General features: G+C 34.3%; 10 protein-coding genes across 10 annotated transcripts; 3 read left to right on the top strand and 7 right to left on the bottom strand. All coding sequences in view use genetic code 12, as the record gives it.

Moving 5' to 3' along the window:
* Positions 1-115: 115 nt before the first annotated feature.
* On the top strand, positions 116-2,068 carry J8A68_000811 (E3 ubiquitin-protein ligase; the record flags this gene model as incomplete). The annotated part of the gene is made up of 1 exon (XM_049410526.1): positions 116-2,068. The coding sequence occupies one exon, from the start codon at positions 116-118 to the stop codon at positions 2,066-2,068; it is 1,953 nt and encodes a 650-aa protein (XP_049265837.1).
* A 627-nt stretch (positions 2,069-2,695) lies between these two features.
* J8A68_000810 (uncharacterized protein) lies at positions 2,696-4,945 on the bottom strand (the record flags this gene model as incomplete). The annotated part of the gene is made up of 1 exon (XM_049410525.1): positions 2,696-4,945. One exon carries the CDS (start codon positions 4,943-4,945, stop codon positions 2,696-2,698), a length of 2,250 nt encoding a protein of 749 aa, XP_049265836.1.
* A 544-nt stretch (positions 4,946-5,489) lies between these two features.
* On the bottom strand, positions 5,490-7,742 carry J8A68_000809 (uncharacterized protein; the record flags this gene model as incomplete). Its single annotated transcript, XM_049410524.1, has 1 exon — positions 5,490-7,742. The coding sequence occupies one exon, from the start codon at positions 7,740-7,742 to the stop codon at positions 5,490-5,492; it is 2,253 nt and encodes a 750-aa protein (XP_049265835.1).
* A 2,383-nt stretch (positions 7,743-10,125) lies between these two features.
* On the bottom strand, positions 10,126-10,677 carry J8A68_000808 (Ran GTPase-binding protein; the record flags this gene model as incomplete). The annotated part of the gene is made up of 1 exon (XM_049410523.1): positions 10,126-10,677. One exon carries the CDS (start codon positions 10,675-10,677, stop codon positions 10,126-10,128), a length of 552 nt encoding a protein of 183 aa, XP_049265834.1.
* Positions 10,678-11,225: 548 nt separating this feature from the next.
* On the top strand, positions 11,226-12,440 carry HOC1 (alpha-1,6-mannosyltransferase; the record flags this gene model as incomplete). The annotated part of the gene is made up of 1 exon (XM_049410522.1): positions 11,226-12,440. The coding sequence occupies one exon, from the start codon at positions 11,226-11,228 to the stop codon at positions 12,438-12,440; it is 1,215 nt and encodes a 404-aa protein (XP_049265833.1).
* Positions 12,441-14,061: 1,621 nt separating this feature from the next.
* On the top strand, positions 14,062-15,795 carry J8A68_000806 (uncharacterized protein; the record flags this gene model as incomplete). The annotated part of the gene is made up of 1 exon (XM_049410520.1): positions 14,062-15,795. The coding sequence occupies one exon, from the start codon at positions 14,062-14,064 to the stop codon at positions 15,793-15,795; it is 1,734 nt and encodes a 577-aa protein (XP_049265832.1).
* Positions 15,796-15,856: 61 nt separating this feature from the next.
* Positions 15,857-17,110, bottom strand: J8A68_000805 (uncharacterized protein; the record flags this gene model as incomplete). The annotated part of the gene is made up of 1 exon (XM_049410519.1): positions 15,857-17,110. One exon carries the CDS (start codon positions 17,108-17,110, stop codon positions 15,857-15,859), a length of 1,254 nt encoding a protein of 417 aa, XP_049265831.1.
* A 714-nt stretch (positions 17,111-17,824) lies between these two features.
* OYE2 (NADPH dehydrogenase) lies at positions 17,825-19,042 on the bottom strand (the record flags this gene model as incomplete). The annotated part of the gene is made up of 1 exon (XM_049410518.1): positions 17,825-19,042. One exon carries the CDS (start codon positions 19,040-19,042, stop codon positions 17,825-17,827), a length of 1,218 nt encoding a protein of 405 aa, XP_049265830.1.
* Positions 19,043-19,394: 352 nt separating this feature from the next.
* J8A68_000803 (uncharacterized protein) lies at positions 19,395-20,861 on the bottom strand (the record flags this gene model as incomplete). The annotated part of the gene is made up of 1 exon (XM_049410517.1): positions 19,395-20,861. One exon carries the CDS (start codon positions 20,859-20,861, stop codon positions 19,395-19,397), a length of 1,467 nt encoding a protein of 488 aa, XP_049265829.1.
* A 375-nt stretch (positions 20,862-21,236) lies between these two features.
* Positions 21,237-22,346, bottom strand: J8A68_000802 (uncharacterized protein; the record flags this gene model as incomplete). The annotated part of the gene is made up of 1 exon (XM_049410516.1): positions 21,237-22,346. The coding sequence occupies one exon, from the start codon at positions 22,344-22,346 to the stop codon at positions 21,237-21,239; it is 1,110 nt and encodes a 369-aa protein (XP_049265828.1).
* Positions 22,347-23,003: the final 657 nt, after the last annotated feature.

The following is a 23,003-nucleotide window of genomic DNA, read 5'->3' as shown; positions in this document are numbered from 1 at the left end:
TGGTTCCTCCAGCAACAACAATATGTCAAAAAAAAAAAGACGTTGAAAATTTTGAAGTTCTTCCGAATTAGAGCCCCAAGACATATCATTAGTTAAAGATTAGCACACCAACCAAATGTCAGCAGATCAGGAACAAACCAACAAACCTCCACATCAAAGGAAGTCACGTGTAAGTCGCGGAGGAAGTAACAAATCCAACACTAGCAATAGAGGTGGAGGATACAAAAGACATCGTAATCAATCAGGAAAGAGTAAACCAGAAGAAGAAGAAGAGGAAATTCCAGAAGGTGAACAATGTATAATTTGTGCAGAACATATCAAATACGCCGCACTAACTCCATGTAATCATACTACTTGTCATAAATGTACATTCAGACAACGTACTCTATATGAAAAGAATCAGTGTTTAATTTGTCGTAGTGAAAATGATCGAATTATAATCACAGAACAATTACATAGAGAATATAATGATATTGCCAGCAATGATATAGTTACTACTGATGAGAAACATCAAGTTGATTTCACTTCCAATTATGCTAAGGAAGATACCTTATTGTTATTATCAAATATGTGTTCTATTTGTAATGATATTTGTCCAACTTTCAAAGAACTTCAAGATCATGCTAAAGAAGTCCATGGGAAATATTATTGTTTGATCTGTTCAAAATTTAAAAAAGCATTCAAGATTGAATTATCATTATATACATTTAAACAATTACAAAAACATCAATCAGAAGGTAATGAAGATGAAGGATTCACTGGACATCCAGAATGTAAACATTGTAGAAACAAAAACAATCGATATTATTCCGAAGATGAATTAAATATCCATATTAGAGATCGTCATGAACGTTGTTTTATCTGTGATCAAGTCCAACCCAAAACTGCCGACTATTATCGAAATTATGATTCCTTGTATTATCATTTCCAACAAGAACATTACGTATGTAATGTTGCTAGTTGTGTTGAGAAGAAGTTTGTTGTATTTAGGGATGATTTGGATTTAACTGCGCATATGTTGAAAGAACATGGAAACCTAACTGGAACTGGTAGTGGCAATAAGATTGTAATTGGATCTAATTCACATCATTTTTCACAATTATCATCTAATTTCCAAAGGAGCGCAAGTCCGATTATTCGAGGTTGGAATGGACAAGATGATTCAGCACAACAAACTCCCGAGGTTAAGAGGATGAGATTTGAAGAACGGGCAAAACATTATTTAAATTACGATTTGAAGAAATATGATGAATTTCATGAATTAAACACAAGTTTTAAGAATAAAAAGATTACTGCTCAAGAATTATTAAAGTTTTATAAGCAAGATTTATTCATTCATCAAACTACTGAAGAATTGAATTTTTTGATTAAAGAATTTTCAGAATTCTTTACCGAAGGATCAAGTTTACAAACGGATTTATTATCAATCGTTAAAGAATTAAAAATTACAGAGGAAAGAGAACAATTCCCAGTATTAGGTGGATCAAAATCCTCTAACGTCCTAAGCCAATCGTGGGTCAAATCCAGCTCCTCCTCATCTGCATCCTCAACACAAGACAAATTCCCAGCATTAAGAAAACCAACTCGTCCAGTTGCCAAACCAGTCAACCCAATATCACAGCCAATCAGATATACAACTGTTCTCAAATCTGTCCAACCCAAGAAATCCAACTCTCCCATCATAAACACCTCCCAGGCATCAACGAGTTATAGACCAACGTATCTCGAGAATACCAAGAAAGCCCCAAGTTTGTCCTCACTCCCAGTGCTCGGATCCAGTTCTATTCACAACACTCCCTCAACATCTAATTCCACAAGAAATGGAAGTACAGGGGTGGCTGATAGTAGTAAGTTCCCAGCATTGGAAAAGAAATCAACCAAAAAAGTCATTCCGAGAGTGAATGCGATATCTACTACTCCATCGTGGGGTGCCAAAGCTGTAGTTTCTTCGAGTATGACCGCGAAGAGTAGCACTGAGGATGATGGATGGGGTGGGATTCCAATCGTCGATAAGAGAAAACAAAAGGCTAAGAGAAATAAAGGTGGGTTAGTGAGTGATATTTTGTAGGTAATGTATATGTATGTATCTATGTATGTAACTAATAGAATGTAACTGGACAATTGATTCATGATGAAGTTTTATATAATTTAGGTAGAGATTTTTAGATGGCAAGATAGTTGAAACATTCAACTGGGTTGTCGCTAGTTTTAAGCTTTGAGATCACCAATCTCTAGTAGAACACTTCTTTTAGAACATGATATAAGATATATATAACTCCTCCTTAAACCTTGAATCGATAAGCGACAACACCACGAGGAAATAGATGATTACAGAAACCACACGAGCTTGGCTTTACTCTCTTTTATGAGATCGAAGTTTCTTAAGAAACACCTCTCTCATCAGGATTGACTTGTACTTTAGTGAACGCAAAAAAGAATCATGCATAAATCCGCTATTCTCTCATGTCAGAAAATGTCATTATGAGGCTAGTGAAGAATGCTGCAATATTGTGTTTATTTTCTATTTTTTTTTTAGTAATTTGCCACAAATAGTCATTTTTGTAAATCTTCTTTATTTTCCCTTAACACCGAGCTTTTGTTAAATTATTAAAAGATTCTATTACTCTTAAGATATTTTCTAGAGCACGAATTACTTTTTTACGGTTAAACTCGAATTCAAGACCACCATTTTCTTTTAAGAAAAACTCAAGAAATTAATCTCTTCTTCAGTAACATACCCTCGAAGCCGACGATCCAAGAGTAGCTCAACCATATCTGGACTCGACGATTTTAATTGGTCTACAATAACTTGTACATCTGTCATTTCCCAATTTGCATCCAAACTCAATTCCTGTAGTTGACTGCAGGTCAGAAAGTTGAGTTTTGCAGCCACTCCCTTTTGTAGACAATTATTAGCAAGATTCAAACTCATCAAAGATGATGGAAAATTTAACGTATTCCGATCGTCTGATTGGAAATAACTAGCTAATTTAGAGACCTTTGTACTTCGCCACAAATATCCAGATTCGGTAGTCCTTATTAATTGATGAGCCATACTCAATTCCCATAAGTTTGCTAGTTCCATAAATACATCGGGATTGACAAACATGGAAATCGGATTGTCATCAATTCGTAAATCCTGTAACGATATTGGAAATGCATTGTTCTCTAACCGAGAAATCATATTATTCAGTAAATCCAATCTGACAAGTTTTTTATAAGCTTCTAAGTGAAGTTCCCCTAAGATATCAGATGTTATTTTGCACAGTTTTAAATATAGTTCCTTTAACAATGGGGGAAAGACATTTGCTGTAGCAGTAACAATACCCTGCTGAATAGTCAAAGAAAGCAGATCAACAGAATCAGGAAGTTGAAAAACAGAAGCATCCAAGTACTCAAATCTAAATGATGAAAATTGAATCAGTTTCAAATTTTCAGCTTCAATCTTAACCTTCTTAAGAGTTTTGTTATTCTTTACTTCCAAAATCTTCAAACTGGATGGAAATTTAAATATAAATTCCTCCATATTCTTGATTGTAATTTTAAGCTGAACTAAATTCTCAAATTCAAGGAATTTCATGGGTTCAATCGGATAACCGGTAGTTATTTGTAGACGCTGCAACGATTTGGGAAATGTAACTCCTTCTATTCTAGTAAGCAGAAGGGTTAGTTCAAGTAGAGAAGGAGGAAATCTTGCAAGACGCCAATGCTCTTCTTTCTCTCTCCCTTTGAATTGAGTTAAAATTGACAAGACCCTTAATGAGTCAGGCAACGCCAATTGCTCAGGCAGATAACTAATTTGGGGAGTTCTGAGTAGTAGGACCTTTAAGTTATTAGGAACATGAAAATCCTTCCCCACGGTGGCGAATGGGGTATTAGAGTCCGTGACACGATTAGATTGAAATAAACTGATTTCTAGTTTTTGTAAATTTTCAGGAAAGCAAATTCTTTTTGAAAATATTTCGGTTTTGTTAGATAGGCCATGATTTCCAATCTGAAGCTCTTTTAGATTAGTGTATAATTGTATACTATCCAAACTTTCTATGTTTATTCTGAAGTCCATATTCGTAGCTCCCCTTACAAATATCCGTTCAATTCCAAGAGGGAATTTGAATCTATCCAATCTACCTATCGCTTCCGAACATTCAAACACAATCTGCTTCAAATTTTGTAGATGAGAAACATCAAACCTGTCAAAGGTATTCGTTGCTATTTGCAAGAATTTTAAACTTGATGGTAAGTTCGGCAATGGCTCATTCGATAAGTCCACGAACGCAAATCGTAATCTTTGTAAGTTTGGAAATAATTTGGGGAGCTCCTTCAGGGCCGACGTGTATAATTCAAGCTCTTTGACATTTTCACCCCAGCCCGATTTAAAAAGAAGTAAATCATCAGAAAGCGTGTTGTCCAAAATTAGGTGTAAGTAATCTTTTGGAAAATCACCAACTTTCCAAATGCGCAGATTGTCTTTGGGCGTTGAAACATCGATTCTTGGCAATTTATTTAGAATTTGAGGATAATGTTCATGGAGCCAACCCAACTGTTCTGTCAGCGTGAAATGCACAATCTTAGGTCTAAATGCGCTATTTGCTTTGCAAAATTGAACGAGTTGATTGATTCGCCATCGCTTATATGAACAAGCTCCACTACTGCCATCCTTGATATGTTGAATACGAAGCTTTGGATTAACTATCCGTTTATAAATAGATCTGTAACCTTTTGGGGCCCAATCCTCCCACAACCCTGATTCTGAAGGTGTGATCTCTATACACCCATAGAGTCTATTTATAGCATATGTTCCCATGAATGGCAAATCAATGTACGTTTCCAAATAATCATCAGGTATGAAGTAAAATATAAGTTCCAATAGATCTTGAGGTACCTCAGATAGTTTACTGCTCAATTTTTGTCCTTTGACTTTTGGTTGTTCAGATTGTTTAACCATTCTGTCTGATATGAGTCCTGTAATTGAAATTGGTTATTTGTAAACGATGAATGGCTGCAATTACCCATAGTCTTCAGGGAATAAATATAAGCATTTAAAACTACAAATAAGAAAACCTCAGTCCATTCAAGGGTCGTTTGGGAAAAACGACATTCCTCGGGAATTAATTATGTCTCTTTTGTGACTATTGCGACACCACCACGAACGGTTAAACTGAGCAATATTCTTATTAAATAATTGGATGGCTTTGTAAGTGTTAAGTTAAGACAATTTCAAGTGATGTAATTACCGTTATTTTATGTTAATGTATAATATATATAAGCTGTTTGAATCGCAATCTATATCGTTTTTAGTGGTTTTAAAATGAAGTAAGGAAGATATTTTCTAAAGTGAGATTATTTTTTATCTTATCTATTTGCTGTAAAAAATAATTTTATTGTCTATAGTTTCATATAAACTAAAAAAGCGCACCGGAGAGAAAAGGAACAAAATATTAAGGTTGCAAACCTTTGCAAAACTCGAATTCAAGACTAACCTTTTTCTTTTAAGAAAAACTCAAGAAATTAATTCCTTCTTCATTGACCTCCTCTCGAAGTCGGCGATCCAAGAGTAGCTCAACCATATCAGGACTCGACAGTTTTAGTTGGTCTACAAGAATTTGGACATCTGTCATTTCCCAATTTGCATCCAAGCTCAATTCCTGAAGTTGACCGCAGGTCAGAAAGTTGAGTTTTTCAACCATTCCCTTTTGTAAACAATTATTAGCAAGATTCAAACTTATCAAAGACGATGGAAAATTTAACGTATTCTGATCGTCTGATTGGAAATAACTAGCTAATTGAGAGGGGTGCGTACTTCTCCACCAAAACCTAGATCTGGTCATAATCATTATTAATTTACGTGCCATACTCAATTCCCGTAAGTTTATTAGTTCCATAAATACATCAGGTGTCGAAAACATAGAAATCGGATTGTCATCCATTCGTAAATATTCTATGGATATTGGAAATGTATTGTTCTCTAACCGAGAAATCATATTATTCAGTAAATCCAATTTCACAAGTTTTTTATAAGCTTCTAAGTGAAGTTCCCCTAAGATATCAGATGTTATTTTGCACAGTTTTAAATATAGTTCCTTTAACAATGGGGGAAAGACATTTGCTGTAGCAGTAACAATACCCTGCTGAATAGTCAAAGAAAGCAGATCAACAGAATCAGGCAGCTGAAAAGTGGAAGCACCTAAGTACACAAGGCTACTCGTTGAAAATTGCACCAGTTTCAAATTTGCAGCTTCAACCTTGACCTTCTTAAGAGTGTTATTACTATTTACTTCCAAAATCTTCAAGCTGGGTGGAAATTTAAATACAAATTCGTCGTTGAAAAACCAGCCAAGTTTAAGCTGAACTAAATTTTCAAATTCAAGGAACTTCATAGGTTGAATCGGATAACCTGTAGTTATTTGTAGATTCTGCAACCAGTTGGGGAATGTGATACCTTCTATTCTAGCAAGCAGAAGGTTTAATTCAAGTAGAGCAGTAGGGAATGTTACGGAAGACCAATCCTCTTCTTTTTCAGACCCTTTCATTTGACTTAAAATTGACAAGACCTTTAATGACTTAGGCAACACCAATTGCTCGGGCAGATAGTTAATTTGCGAGGTACTGAGTAGTAGAGCCTTTAAGTTATTCGGGACATGCAAATTCTCCCCCACGGTGGCAAATGGCACATTACTATCGGTGTTATTGTCAGATTGAGACAAACTAATTTCAAGTTTTTGTAAATTTTCAGGGAAGGTAGTTCTTTTTGAAAATATTTCGGTTTTCCTAAATATGTCACGATGCCCAATCCGTACCTCTTTTAGATTAGCGTATAGTTGTATACTATCCAAACTTTCTATGTTTATTCCGGAGTTGTCAGTCGTTGCTCCCCTTACAAATATCCGCTCGATTCCAAGAGGGAATTTGAATCTATCCAATCTATGCAAGGGTTCTAAAGATTCACCCACGATTTGTTTCAAATTTTCTAGATAAGAAACATCCAATCTGTCAAATGTATACGTGGTTAGTTGCAAGAACTTTAAACTTGATGGCAAGTTCGGCAATGGTTGCTTCGACAAGTCCACGAAGGCAAGTCTTAATCTTTGTAAGTTTGGAAATAACGTAGGGAGCTCCTCCGTGCCAATGGTGTATAATTCAAGTTCTTTGACATTTTCACCCCAGCCTGGTTTAAAAAGAAGTGAATCACCAGAGAGCTTGTTTTCCAAAATTAAGTGCAAGTAATCTTTCGGGAAATCACCAACTTGCCAAATGTACAGACTGTATTTGGGCGTTGAAACATCGATTCTTGGCAATTGATTTAGAATTTGAGGATAATGTTCATGGAGCCAACCCAACTGTTCTGTCAGCGTGAAATGCACAATCTTAGGTCTAAATGCGATATTTGTTTTACAAAATTGAACAAATTGATTGACTCTCCATCGCTTATATGAACAAACTCCATTATTACCATCCTTGATACGTTGAATAAGAGTCTTTGGATTAATTATCAGTTTATAAATAGATTCATAAACTTTTGGGCCACGATCCTCCCATAACCCTGATTCGGAAGATATAATGTCTATATATCCGTAGAGCCTATTGATAGCATACTTTCCTATGAATGGCAAATCAATGTACGTTTCCATATAATCATCAGGTATGTAGTAGAATATAAGTTCGATTAGTTCTTGAGGAAGCTTAGATAGTTGGCTGCTCAATTTTTGCCTCTTCATCTGTTGTTGTTGTTGTTGACTAAACATTCTGCCTGATTTGAGTTTAGCAATTCAAATTGGTTACTTGTAAAAGATAAACCATAGTAATTAGTAGTGGTTTAGGGAATATATATGTAATCACTTAAAGCTATAAGGAAGAAAACCTCAGCCCAGTCAAGGATCGTTTGAGAAAAATGAGTGAACAACACACGAAGTGACTAAAGAATTTAGAGAGAATTATTTTTATTCCATTTACGTCAAAATAATATTGTTAAAACCAATTAAATTTAACTATCTTTTGCATCTTTCTGTTGCATATTAGAAACCATTTGATGCTCCCACAACCACCATTTTCGTCTAGTATAAAGCTTTCCTTGATAGGTTATATAATATTTGTGTAGAAGAATGTAAGAAATACCACCGGAGTTGGGGAACTACTGGATGCCGAAGTGAATGAGTATGGATCGGTTAAAAAATTTGTTAGTCGGTCGCAATAAATGTTTTGTGTCATTAAGAAGGAATTTATCGGAATGGGTTGCAGAAACACAAAACTGTAAATGATGCAAAAATAAATATGAACAGAAATGGGCGAGTCGGTCATAATCGGTTTTATTAGTCCGATGACTAATGACTAACCCGTTACATAATCAAGAAAACGCTAATTAACAGCCAACCAACATAATGAATCGCCTAGAAGTAAATTGAGGATGAAGGTAAGATTGTCTATGAATGGCTCTCAAAATGTCCGAGAATCCGAAAATGTGAATAACGAAACGTTTGTAGGTCATCGAGTATCCAGAACTAGTTAAGCGAGCTAACTATAACAATTGAGAAATGTCCGATGTTGTTTACTAAACTATTGTCGGCATACCTTTTTGTACTAGTAAACCTTCAACGATGAAAAATTGCGCGGATACTAGCAGTCATTGTCATACGGCCTTTGAAATGAAGTCATGGTCAATTGGAAATGTGAGTTTAGTTGTAGCGTCCTGATGGCAACGTGTCAGGTCGTTTGTTAAAGAATATCTTATTAGGGTGGGGATGGTTGATGTCGGAAATCTAGTGTCTAAGTCCGGTTAATGTTCAATTAGTAATTTGAATGAAAAAGACAAAAACGGTGATGACGGAAAGAATATTTTATATCGGAAGACACGGCTGCCGTTCTTTGTTTTGAAGGGTACGAAAAAATAATCAAAAATTTAAATATTTTTTATGCATAATTAGCCATTGAAGAATAGATGCAAAATATTTGCTCACAGACATTTTTTTTTATATGAGGAGAAAGATGGGCAGATGGAATAAGTTAGAGCAATACAATGGAATATTATTTGTAGATCTTGCATATCTTTCACAAAACAAAGAAACCCCCAACAGTAGATGATGATGAAAATGATAATGATGACGGCTTTTGGCAGATATATAAATATTTCACCAATTCCCGTCTTTCAGGCAACTTCAATTTTTATACCCTTTGTAATTATAACCACCATCTCGTAGAGAGAGAAAGTTCTACACTGTACTATTAATTGATATACCTTTCGTAATAATGCAATCCAAGACAAGTACAATTGCTACTGTTAAATATAAATTGAATAGATTATATCAATTATATTATTATAATAGTCCAATACCAGTATTAACAACCAATGAAACAATTATATTTAATATAATTAACTTAACTATAGTATTGGTTGGTATATATTATATTATTAAATATTTACCATTGATTGTATTACAATCAATTGATAAATTATATTATTATATAACTGGATATCAATTATTATCCAGTGGAATTGGTGGTTATACTCAACTGAATTATTCACTGTTATTATTACAAACCTTTCCATTTAATACAACAGAATAAGGAGAGTGAGAGGGTATTGGCTTTAAGAAGAAGAAAAGTGTATTTTGCTATGAAATTTAATGGGTGGTTTGGTATGGGTTTGGTTTTATTTATGTCTGTTTAGTTAATTGTTATATATTTCATTTCTTTCCAATATGAGTTTAATATTGTTCTTTAATATAAAAGGTTATTTTTCAAGTTCAATTCTTTAGTAAGAAATTATATTTACATGTGTATTTGTTTAGAAGTGAGCTTTTGTCTTTTTTGCAACACTTTTCCGTCAATTTCACAGGCATATATACTTAATACCAGATTAGGGTAGTCAGCTGTAGTCATTGTGAAACAAGTAAACAATAAATGATGAGCTCGTCTATTGTATGCCTTTTTGAATTATACACACCCTATAGCAACCGCTTTCTTTACTGGGAATAATTGAGATCAGAAAAAGGTTAACTTGGGGTAGGGCAATAGAAGACAAAATGCAACCTATTGTCTATTTTAGGACCAGGGCACCACCAGCCTCTCTATTAATACAAATTTCTTACACTTTCATCTATGATTTAAATATCTCTATCTACAAAAAATTATCTAACCAAACAAACTCCAATCTTTGACCTTCAAACTCATAGAAATTTGTCTAAACAGAGTATAAATCCTCTTCAATCTCTCACCTTCTTCATCATCAGTGCCATTAAAATCAATTGGTTTCATTCGCACATTTCTTAATGGAACATTATATTGAATCAATACATCAGTATTCACTTTTTCCAATCGAATCAAACAGAAAAACAGAACAATCAGTTTTGGATTATCTACTTCAACCTTCTTGTATCCAACTTCTTTAAGTATGACATACGTAAAACATCCACCCTCAAATTCCTCTACAAAATAATCTTCCCTTTTTTCATCAAATAAATCATCTAAATGCAATTTCATAGCTTCCTTTATATCAGAACAAGTGACAGATTCTAATAAGTCGAATATAAGTGATTCATCATATTTTCCCAGAGTTGATTCTTGAGGATTTCGATGCATAAAACATTCTTGATTATTGGGAACTTGTCGAAATTGTGAGATGTCTATGAATGACTCTGGGAGTTTTTGGATTGTAATTGCTCCTCCGTATAATTGTGTTTCCATATCTTTCAGTGTTACTCTATAGATGTAGAAGAGAGAGAGATGGGATGCACATGTGTATTATACAGGAAATTTATTTATAGAACAATACGTCGTGTACTTTGTTCAATATGGGTAGTAATAAATGCAATTTATGGAGATTGTCTATTTATCTTGAATATTTACGAACTAGTAATAATGGTAATAAGTATTTCATTAATATTAGAATATTATTAATTAATCTTACTAGAATCTATTTATTTACTTTAATTTTGTTCATATAAACAAAATTTATATATAGTGGTTTAAGATCTGTATGTAACCACTACTATATGCAGTATACCCTGTCAAAAACCCTTACCAAAAAGATCTCACCTAGAGAAAAATAAAAATCCCAACATCATGGGATTGTTACAGCCTTGGCTAAGCAATAAATACATACACAAATACCCTAGAAGAGGGCAAGATCCAATAGATTCATAGACACAAAATACTCCCTCAAAGGAAGGATCCTTGTACATATAACTTCATTTTCAATAGATATCCAGCAGCAGACACAGATCTCATTGACCATGACCAAATATACTGTTAAAAGTGGTGGTGGAAGGATAAAGAAAAGATGGATTGTTTTATTCTTATTCTTCTTATTAATAGGATTTGCTACAGTAGTGACAGTTTCATCAATAGATTCATCTAAAGATATATCAGAAGTAATCACCAATATCCCTAATGATAAAATCTTTAATTTCTTATCAACAGAAAACACCAAAAATCAAGATGAATTATTAAATAAAATAGATAAACTTAATAAGAAATACTTTACAAAACAAGAAGAACGATTACTCAAACTTGAAAAACAAAATAAACAATTACTTCAAGAACTTAAATCATTAAAAACCCCAAATCCTTCAGCTTCAATCCGAGAAAAATTAATCTATCTTTATCCCTATGATCCTCATTCAAAATTCCCAGCATATATTTGGCAAACTTGGAAACATGGATTAAACGATGAAAGATTCGATGAAAAATTCAGACAAGGTGAATCTCAATGGGCCTGGAAAAACCCCGGATTTGTCCATGAATTATTTAATGATGACACCGCTCATACTTTTATTAAATATTTATATCAACAAATCCCAGAAATCATTGAAGTATATGAAAGTTTACCCGAAGTCATATTAAGAATGGATTTCTTTAGATATTTAGTCTTGTATGCCAAAGGGGGTGTATATGCCGATATTGATACTTTCCCATTACAACCTATCCCCAATTGGACTCCTGAAAATGTTAGTCCTAATGAAATTGGAATGATTGTTGCTGTTGGATCCGATTCAAATTCTCCAGATTGGAAACAGGAATCAGCTAGACGATTAGAATTTGGACAATTTGTTGTCCAGTCAAAACCAGGACATCCTATTCTTCGAGAAATTATTGCATCAATTGTAGAAGTCACTAAAAGGAAACAAGCGAGATTGGTAGATAATGAAAAGTTAAGACTTACAGGTTCATCAAATCAAAGATCTTTAGATATTTCAAAATGGACAGGATGTGGATTATGGACAGATATTATTTTGAAATATTTGAATGATTATATTCAATCAGGAATTTTTCAAATTGTTTCTTGGAAAGATTTTCATGAATTAGAAATTCCAAAATTAGTGAGTGATATTTTGGTCTTACCAGTGAAATCATTTGCCAGTGATATTGAAATACCTAAAGATGGAAAGATTGAAGATCCATTGGCATTTGTTAAACATTATGCTGGGAAGATTTGGAAAACTACTTAAGATGGCATAAGCATAATTCACCTTTTTTATAGATTTTTTTCTTAGAATATACGATTATAATTATCAAAATATTTCATGTATAGTCCCGCTGAGGTTACGTACTTCAGATTGAATTCTGTCCAGTTGGCAACGCTATTAGTTGAGATAACGAAGATCATGGATAGAAGCAATCAAGTCATTTCTTCATGCCGAAACTCTTTCACACCAAAGAAACCACCCCAGGTTTATTATGAAAAACAACTAACACTATTGAAATGAACAGCACTCGTTCTAGTTTTGACACTTGGGTGTCGTCTACTTTGGGATTTCTCCAAATTCTGTTTTAGTTACTGGGGTATTAAGTCATGTCAAAAAATAGCTGGCAGTTTCCTCTTCCATTACTTCCTAGCCAAAGAAACCTACCTTTGTTTTAGAACCTAGGAACGTGATCGGCATATGCCGGAGCAATACTTTCTATTGGTCTAGTAGCCTTCCTGTCTAGTTACGTCAAGGTAGGAAAATCAAGATGCCTAAATCTATAAATAATAAAGTTTATAATTAGATTTGCTAACAGCTCAGTAGGTACAACGGAGCTATTAAACTGGGATACAAAGGTCCAACCGACGTGACTTCTCAGGTTTTGGCTTTCTTATTTTGATAAATATGCACAAAGAGCGCCTGTCTAAACAGGATCCGCCATTGAATCGAAAATTTGTTTAGTATAACGGTACGTTCTTAAGTCCGGATAGTGTACATTTTATCAATCAAGATGGTGGAGGGATTGTACATATCATGGTGAAGTTTGTAAATTTGCGCTTTTTCATGCCCCAGGTACATATTAAAAATAATTCGACAGGAAAATATGATCACAAGCGAAGAAAATAGTTTGATATAGGAGACATTGACAAAATCTTTCTCTAAAATATGTTCGGTAATCCACGGATAGAGGACAATGTGTTGGCAAAAAGAGGAGGTGGCGCAAATAATCTCATGTTTTATGTTTTATTAAAATAGTAAACCTAAAATACTGAGCAGTACAGATATTTGAATTATCTTAACTATAACTATTGTTCGAACAGGCTACGTTATAATTCACTTTTATAATTCAAGCCTTCAGATTTAAACTTATTTTTGAGCTGTGCCGGGTTCTTTTTGTATCTTACTTGCACCAGACGTGAGTTAATCCCTTTTCTCCCGGAATATACTAAGCTCTATTAAACACCCAGCCTACGAGAACTGTTAATCTTATCACTTTCTTAGATAAAGAACCGGTTGGGATACAAATTATTTAGACTTCTTAAGCTCTTCCGAGTTCTATTATCAGGGGAAATGGTTTGGAAATTTTTGCAATATTAGTTGCAAATATTTTTAGGTCAAATCACCAAACTTGAACAGTCTTTGAATGAAGATAAGCCAAATGAAACTTCCCAATAGAAAATAAATGTTTATAGGAAACAATTGTTGCCTCATTCTCTTTTTATTCTGAAACCCGTGGCATTTATTTTAAAATGGTTGCAAAAAATAATGCATCAAAACTGTTTGCAATTTTTTATAACCACAAAAAAAAGTTTCCATTTCAAAAATCTTTACAATATTTTGCAACCATTCTTTTGCCAATAACATTCCTTATCTAAGTTCCATAATGTGGACTACTGGATGTTATCATCTTCATCAAATTCCTCAGCATGTGTCACCTCCTGTGCCAGTAGCACCCCCATCAACAACAACTACTCAAAAACGACAATACCCAACTACTAAATCAAACCATAATAATTCATGTCTATTTGCCCCAATTCAAACCACAAACATACAACAACAGGATGAAACCCGTTCTTGCAATATACATCCTTGTCTAAATTATCATGGTTCAATTCCATTTGGATATAATCCGTACCTTCCCATCCATCTTTCTACTCCTCCGCCACCACCACCACCACCAGCACAACTACCGCCACCAGTGCCACATCCTAGTTTCTCCTCTAATCCAAATCAGCATTTTCATAGTTGTACACAAAGAAATTGTCAAAAACCACAGGAAAACCTTGCTTTTCATACTTTGAATCCATTTCATTTCCATCCACCACCCCCATTGCCTGTCGAGTATTATTATGGTAGTTGGAGATGTGGTTGTGAAGAAACACAGCACGACACACAAGAGAATGAAGAAGATAAGTCAGAAGATAAGCTTAATAGAACAGATGAGGTACAAGAAAATAAACAAACACCAGAGGTGGAAACAAGCCGGGAAAAAGAAGAAGTTGAAGAACAACCAGTTATTGATACCAAAACAACATTTTTCAAACAATCAAAACATCCACCATCACATAAGGAATTTAGAGCCCCAAGTTTCACAAAAATCTATCAAACTCCACCAACGCCCAAACAGCAACAACAACAACCAGAAACGGAGAATATCCTACACAGATCACATTCTAGACTCAGGTCGTTACTTTCCAGAAATACTAGATCTGAAGACACATCCAACAGAGAACAACTCATGAATCAATATTATCTTAGAACATCACTGGAATATGACAGCAGCAACAAACGGGGATCTAAGAAGTTTAATACTTTGTCAGGGTTTGACAAAATTGGCGAAAGTGCAGGAGAAGGAGAAGGAGAAGGTGGCGGTGAATTTGATAGTTGTCAGTTTAGCCAATATATGGAGCAAGATGGGAAGATGCTTTGGTGTGATTATGATTGTCAGACCGAAACTGAGATTGTTTCCAAGAGTATGAGAAAAGATGGAGAGTATTCATATAGAGAAAATATGAATGAAGAATCGATTTTTGAACAAGATGAGAATGAAGAACCAGAAGGTAATGATGGAGTTTTCCCTTTTGAGATGATCAATGCGGCGGATAGTTTGAAAGAAAACGACGCATCTCAATGGTCAACAACAACAACCGCTAAGAAAATAATGGAATCGAATAATAATAAAGAAAACGTCCAAATCTTATCAGGAACAACCATACAAGTTGAATCCAGTGATATTATTTCCAAATTGAAACAATCTTCACCTAAACGAAATACCATTCCCGGAGATTTCCTTGGCGGTCTTGATGATAGTTCGTCTCAGCCTACGAAAATTGATGTACTTGTCGAACCCGAAAGTGCCAAATCTTGGATTTCTAATATGACTGGATATTCTTCAACATTTTTTGGTACAGTTGCAAATAAGTTGTTAAACAAAGTACATGCCGGGGAATCAGATAGAATTGTAGAAGTGAAGAATGGAACTGAGGATGATGACTTGGAGAAGGATGGAGACGATGATGGGTTTGAAACACAAAGGAAGAGGAATAGAAATAGAAACAGACGTAAGAATTTAGAAGCGAAGAAGAGAAAGAAGGAAAGACAAAAGAAGAGGAAGTAGTAGTAATTGGGTTTATATAGTCTTTTATTAATTAATAATAATATACATCTCTAACAAATGTTTATAAGTTAGCTGCGTCTCTATTGGTAATGATCTTTGGATATCTCTTCTTTTCAACATGTTCTTCAAACGTATTATCCTCGCCATGATTAACGTAAGTATTGTATCCCCAATTATGAGCCTCATAGAAAGTTTTTCTATCATAACGAACCAAAGATTTTGGATTATTCTTCAACTTATAAACAAAATCAGGATTTGAAGTAAAAAATCTCGAAAATCCAACCAATGTTCTTCCATTAGCAACATCTTCTCTAATAGATTTAAATTCAGGAGCATCGTAAGTATAATTCCCAGCTCTTAAAATAGTCCCCTTCCAAACCTGTTCAACAAACTTATTATCCCCCTTCATCGAATTAATATCGGCCGTAACAGTTCCTTGCACCCTAGGTTCAACTACTGAAACATATGCCAATTCCTTCCCCAGATTAGCCCTTCTTTGTAATTGATCCAACAAATATGAAAAAGTCGGAATCGGATTCCCATCTTCCTCAATCCCTTGAACTTCCGCCCATGGAGAAAGTCTAATCGCCAATCTATCAGCACCAACAACCTCAATCAAATGATCAATCAATTCCAAAACAAACCGACATCTATTCTCAATACTACCTCCATATTTATCAGTTCTTTGATTTGAACATTCATGCAAGAATTGATCAATGAAATATCCATGAGCTCCATGTAATTCAATATAATCAAACCCGGCCTCCATGGCATTCTTAGCAGCAATAGTATAATCATGATATATAATATCCTTAATCTCTTCCTCGGTAACCGCTCTCAACTTCATCCCCGCCTTTTCGGCCATTTTTCTCTTGATATCATCTTCATAAATCGCCGATGGGGCTAATAAATCCAATCCACGACTCTTTAAAATGTGCGGAAACCCAACCCTACCCAAAAACCATAACTGACAACTCAATAATGATCCACGTTCATGCACACTATCCACAATCTTCTTCCATCCACGTACTTCCTCAGCCGTGGAGATTTTGGGACATCCATCATATCCACCAGCACGATCTGAGATCAACGTGGCTTCAGTGACTAATAATGTTCCTGGATATTGGGCTCGGTCGACATAATAGTCTTGCATTAAGTCCAGGGGAATATGACGTGGTGCATTAGGGACATGGGGATGTTCACTGGCGGCTCTGAATCTGGTGGTGGGACAGTAGACTATTCTGTTGGATAAGGTGGCGTGTCCGACTTTGATGGGTTCGAAGAGAAGGGTGTTTGATAATGGAGATTCTGACATAATTGGTTAGGTGGTAATATTGGTGGTGATGATGGTGATAGTTTTGGGAGAATTTGGGGTGGGTTTATATAGAGTTGATCATGCTGATAGATATCTTGGCTCCCCCACATCTGTCCCACCCAACAAAAAAAAAAAAAATCGACGCAACGGATTTTTAAATTTTTTCCGAAGATTTGATAAGCCACATTCTTCTGGAAATGTACCACCGGATTTATGTCTTTTGTGACAACATTTGGATAACTCCGTGATAACTCCGGTATATCGGGAATCCTTTTGGTTTCATTCTGTTAGTAGGATGTACACATATTTCATTGTTATTATTACTCTTCTTCTTCTTCTTCTTCTTCTTTCAGGATAACTTTTCTTGTAAGCAACCTAAGAAGTAGCGGGGTTGTATACTATATACTCTTAGTAAACGGATAAATATAAACGACAGAGAAAGAAAAAGGTAATTTATAAATTAAATAAAAAGAAGGTTGGAAAACTTTAATTATCATACCACCCCATAGGGCACGTGACCAGTAGGTGTTTAGAACAAACAAGCGGCTGAGAAAACTCTGCCTTTTAGGAGTCCTTTCTTTCTTTCTTTCATGGTACTTCTACTATATGTATTCACACCCTATATTCTTTACTTACATATTCTGAATTAACTTAAACTGATTCAATAATAATAAAAATACATTTCTAACATCTAATAAAACACTACTACAAACTTTAAGCAATTACTTTACCCAAGACTTTAACTTCATCTTCTTCAATAAATTCTTTATTTTCACCATAATTATTCCAAGTATTATATCCCCAATTATCTTGAGTATAAAAAGTTGGTCTTTCATAAGGAGTCAAATTCAATCCATCTTTCAATCTCCTAATCAAATCAGGACAAGAAATAAAATATCTTGAGAACCCAATCATGGTCCTATCATCTTCCAAATCCTTCAACATTGTCTTAAATTCAGGTGCATCATAAGTATAACTTCCCGCTTTCATAAAGGTCCCCTTCCAATACTTTGACGCAAAAGAATTCGACCCAATTTGATCCTCTTCCGCCACATCCCATGATGCTTGAACTCTTGGCTCGACTAATGAAACATACGCCAATTCATTCCCTTGATCAGCACGGGCTTGGAGTTGGGTTAAGATATATTTATGTATTTCCTCACCTTCAACCACAACATTCTGAAATTGTGCCCAGGGGGATAATCTAACCGCCAATCTATCCGCACCCACAATGGGAATCAATCTATCAATGATCCTCAATAACAATCTAGCCCGATTTTCAACAGTTTCATAACCATATTCATCAGTTCTTTTATTCGTTGCCAAATTCAAAAATTGATCCAATAAATATCCATGAGCACTATGGATCTCAATATAATCAAACCCGGCATCCAATGCATTTTGAGCCGCTGCAGGGTATTGATTCTCAATAATATCCTCAATTTCATCCGTCGTGAGTGCTCTTAACTCATTTCCACAAGCCTTAGCCGCAGCTTCTGATTCCGGAGTGAAATATACCGGAGATGGAGCGACAAAATCCAACCCATGGGCTTTTAAACTTGCAGGATCGGCAACTCGACCCAAATACCATAATTGAACCGAACTGAATGATCCTTGGGCATGAATTGATTCATTGATCTTTTTCCAAGCTTTAACTTGTTCGGAATTGTAAATACCGGGAATGTATGGATTAAGACCCCCTTGGGCCGAAGTATAGGTTGCTTCGGTGACGATTAATGTGCCTGGATATTGGGCTCTGTCGGAATAGTATTGGTGTTGAAGATCGGTTGGGATGTTGTCTTTGGTGGCACGACAACGGGTGGATGGAGCAAAGGCGATTCTTTGAGGTAATGTGTTACGACCAACTTTGATGGGTTGGAATAATTTGGTGTTGCCTAATGGAGCGATAGGTGCGGTTGCGGTGACAGTCATGATGGGTGATAGTTTTGATGATGATGGTGATATGTATTTATGAAAATTCTAAATAGATAAGAAAAGATGAAGAGATTTATTTAAATATTTATGTGATGATAGTAAGAACAAGGCGTTGGGAATGAGATTAGTAAGACCATTAGTAATAACGGCCGATTTTGTGTAAGTTGATTTGATATTCTAAATGATTCCACAGTAGTAAAGAAGCCACACAATCAAATGGGTGTATTACGAAATTTCTTTTCATCATGAGAAAATTTTCGAGACAATTATTTTTTCGGTAGTTTCTTTTTTGTACTCCTTCCAAAATAAGTAACTCTCTCGGAACTCCGAACCACAGTCACAATTCCTCTTACTCATTCTTCTTCTGCTTACTAACAACTTCACCAGTTCCACCTCTCTTCAACACCTTCATCAAAACCGCCACCAAAACCATCCCCATCCCAACCACCACTGCCAACGTCGTCACATAATTCACATCCTCAAACCGACTCATCCCATTCGGAATCTCCACCACAACATTCGATTCCAAATCATGATCAAAATGATAAAACACAGTATCAGGGGTGAAATATACTTCATAATTCCCGCCAATTGAACTATGAGTGTCAAAGGGAGATTTATCTAACAAATTTGCTTCATTTACATTACATCCCACGAATATCATTGGTAAAGAATTGGATATTTTCGTATATGCCCGGGATTGATTTGGGAGTTGATATCTTGAATGTAATGTGAATTCAATGGGATTGGGAACATTAGAAAAGGGTTGATTTGATTCGAATAAAATTTCATTACCCCAATTTTGGATTTTATAATTTGGTAATTCGAGATTTTTGATTCCATTATTGATAATTAGATTGAAGTTTTCCGGTATGGATTGGAATTGATCAAATATGAAGGATGATTCTAGGTTGATATAATAATACAATCTGCATTCTTCAACATCGTCATCGGTGATGTTAATTGTGGTGGTGGTATTGGCGTTGTTTGGGAATGTAGTTTTGAGAATTGGATGAAGACCAGTCTTAGGAATGATTTCGGAATGAATGCTAGTGTTTAAATATCTATGTCTTGGCTTTATGTGAAACATTGTCTGATGGACATTTTTAGATTCAGATTCGTTATTATTGTCAAGAATGACTCGAAGTCCAGCCAAGACAATATCATCATTAGTATTGGAAATAGAATTATCGATTAAAAATAATCCAATTTCTTTATATATCCCTTCCTCAGTGTTGAATTGAACTGAAGAAACATCACGGACGACTTGTCGAATGACTAGCTTATCATCATTTAAAATAACTTCATAATCATCATCTTCTTCAAGAAGTTTCATTCCTTTAAATAATTCATGAGTTGTATTTAAATTAATTGGATTGACATTATGATAATATAATGAGTTATGATTATTTATTAACATAGAGTTATCAACTTCAATACCAATTAATTCATATAATAATTTCTTAACTTGCTTATGGAATACCACTACATCTTCTTCAGTTTGAACCCGAGAATGAGGATTGATATATAAATTTATACCATGATTAAATTCAGTTGGGAATATTTTATCACCTAAATCTTTAGTTCTATTAAATTTAGTTTGTAAACGGAATTGTCCAATGTGATTGTATTGTTGATTGGTATCTAACTTTATAGTATATCTATTTTCAATTATAAATTGATTGTTGTTGTTGTTGATGTTATCAATTGATTGTAATTGAAGATTAGTTTGATTTAAATGTTTAATAATTCCTTCATGAGAAGATTGAGGATTAAAAATTGTTGTTCTTTGTCTAATTGTACGTGTTCTTGTCATTACAGTGCTTGTCTCTTGATTGTTGTATATATATATATATGTAGTGTGTATAGTATTCTACTTTAAGGCAGAAGAAGAAAAGGTTATTCAGTTAATTGTTCAATTCTCTATGTGGATCTTTTTTTATAGTGGCAATATTTCGATTACGTAATCAATATAATTCAGACTGATAGGTGAAATATTCGACCTACGGCTGATCACATGTAAACATCAATGGTTCTACAGGCAACCCTCCCGACAAGAATGATAAGCTCAGACTTAACCACTATTTACTCCAAGGAAGATATTGATTTTTCTCTATATACTTTTTATATACTAATTAAACTACTACTACTTTCTGAGTTGTGGGGTATGGGACTACCACCCTGGGACGGGTCATATCAAAGCTTTCAATTTCTTAATTAAATCATTCCATTCTTCATTCTCAATGATACCATAAGTAAGTAACGTATAAAACTTCAGTACATCTTTATTAGTTAATTTATCGGTCTTTAATTTAAGGGTATTTTCAATCTTATCATATAAACCATTAATTAACGAGTAAGAACTTCCATCATCTTCATCATAATCAACCTCTACTTCTTCTCCCTTGGCTTCTTCACTTGTCCTCAATTGTTCAATATATAAATTATATTCATATATTCCTTCAGTTATACTATCCATTACATCATGAATACCATCACATAAATATGACATAACCAAATATTCTAATTTACTTTTGATAGTCTTTAAATTTATAAATGATACTTCATCAATATCAATATTTGCTCTTAAGATATCATTAAACATCTCAATAATCGAAGTTAATTCAATTATATAATCATAAATCATACTTAATTGATCAATAATATCTCCATGATATGGTTTTGCTGTTTTGGGAATATTTGGATCTAATATCAAATTATCACCAAATGAATTGAATTCATGATTAAGAAACAGTTGAGTAATATTCATTAAACTATTGGCATAAAATAATTCATTACTTAAATAATGAGTTATAATGGCATAAGTAGTTGCATGTTCATGAGATATTAAAGGTAAGGTCTCCTTAAGTTCATCGACAAATGTCAGTGATATTAACCAAGTAGGAGTATCACCTCTTTCTCCTGTATTCAACCCAAGAAGCGGTGGTTTTGGCATTTGCTCTTTTGGCTTCTCAACTATATCTTCAACTAAATGTTTTTCATGTAAATATTTAGAATTAAAATCATCTATTAGAACTCCAAATGGTGTAGACCTTGGAGTTGGACTTGGTGTTATTGAATTCTCCATCTTGGATAATGCTTCATTATCATTTAGTTTTGTAGGGATTGGTGCTATTGGTTGTGGAGCAAATACACTACTACTGGAACTAGATAATGAAGAAGTCATGGATAATGAGGATGTTGTTGCTGCGTCCTTTCCAATAGTCGTCGTAGTAGTAGCTGTGGCAGTAGGAGTAGAAGTAGTAGCAGTAGCAATAGTTCTATCTACAAATGATGTCATCTTAAGTTATTTGATATGAAGAAAGAAAGAACGAAAGAAAGAAAAGAAGTCAAAAAGTAAAGTAAGGGGATTTTTTCAGTTGAAGTTTTTGTTAATAAATATTATTAAGCGATTGTTTTAATGTACTTATAAAATAAATTATTATTTTTTTTTATTCTCACATTTGTTAAATAATAAATTTGCCCCACATCCTAACCCCCCACCCTTTTCTCCCAAAAACCCTAACTATATAATCCCCCCTCTCCCTCCATATAAATCAAGATATATAACCCATTAAGCATATTTAAATCTTGTGATATCATAAATTATCAGCACTTATAGCATGAACAACCCTGTACTTAATACTCGTATTCAATATAAAACAGCATAGACTTATGTAAGTTAAAGCGATGTTTTATCTACTACTACTAAATTATCTAATCCACCAGAAGAAAACCTAAGCCGCATCTTAATGATTTATTTTTTTAGATTTTTGTTTAAATAATATTTTTAATAATTATTTTTTACCATTTCTTAGTCAGGACACTACCCGCTAGTCATTAGCTTTCTATGGAAGACTCTTAAACAATCAATGAACTTCCCATCTTGCTTAGATTACATCAATAACCATTCATAGTCTGGATCTAAGTTTAAATCCCTGCAGTTTACAGAGACAAT

This window comes from Hemisphaericaspora subhashii (assembly GCF_019202705.1).
Source record: "Hemisphaericaspora subhashii strain CBS 10753 chromosome Unknown scaffold4, whole genome shotgun sequence".
In the NCBI taxonomy this organism is placed as follows: Eukaryota; Fungi; Ascomycota; class Pichiomycetes; order Serinales; family Debaryomycetaceae; genus Hemisphaericaspora; species Hemisphaericaspora subhashii.
Note: the sequence above shows the minus strand (reverse complement) of the source record. Positions and strands in the feature narration are given on the sequence as shown.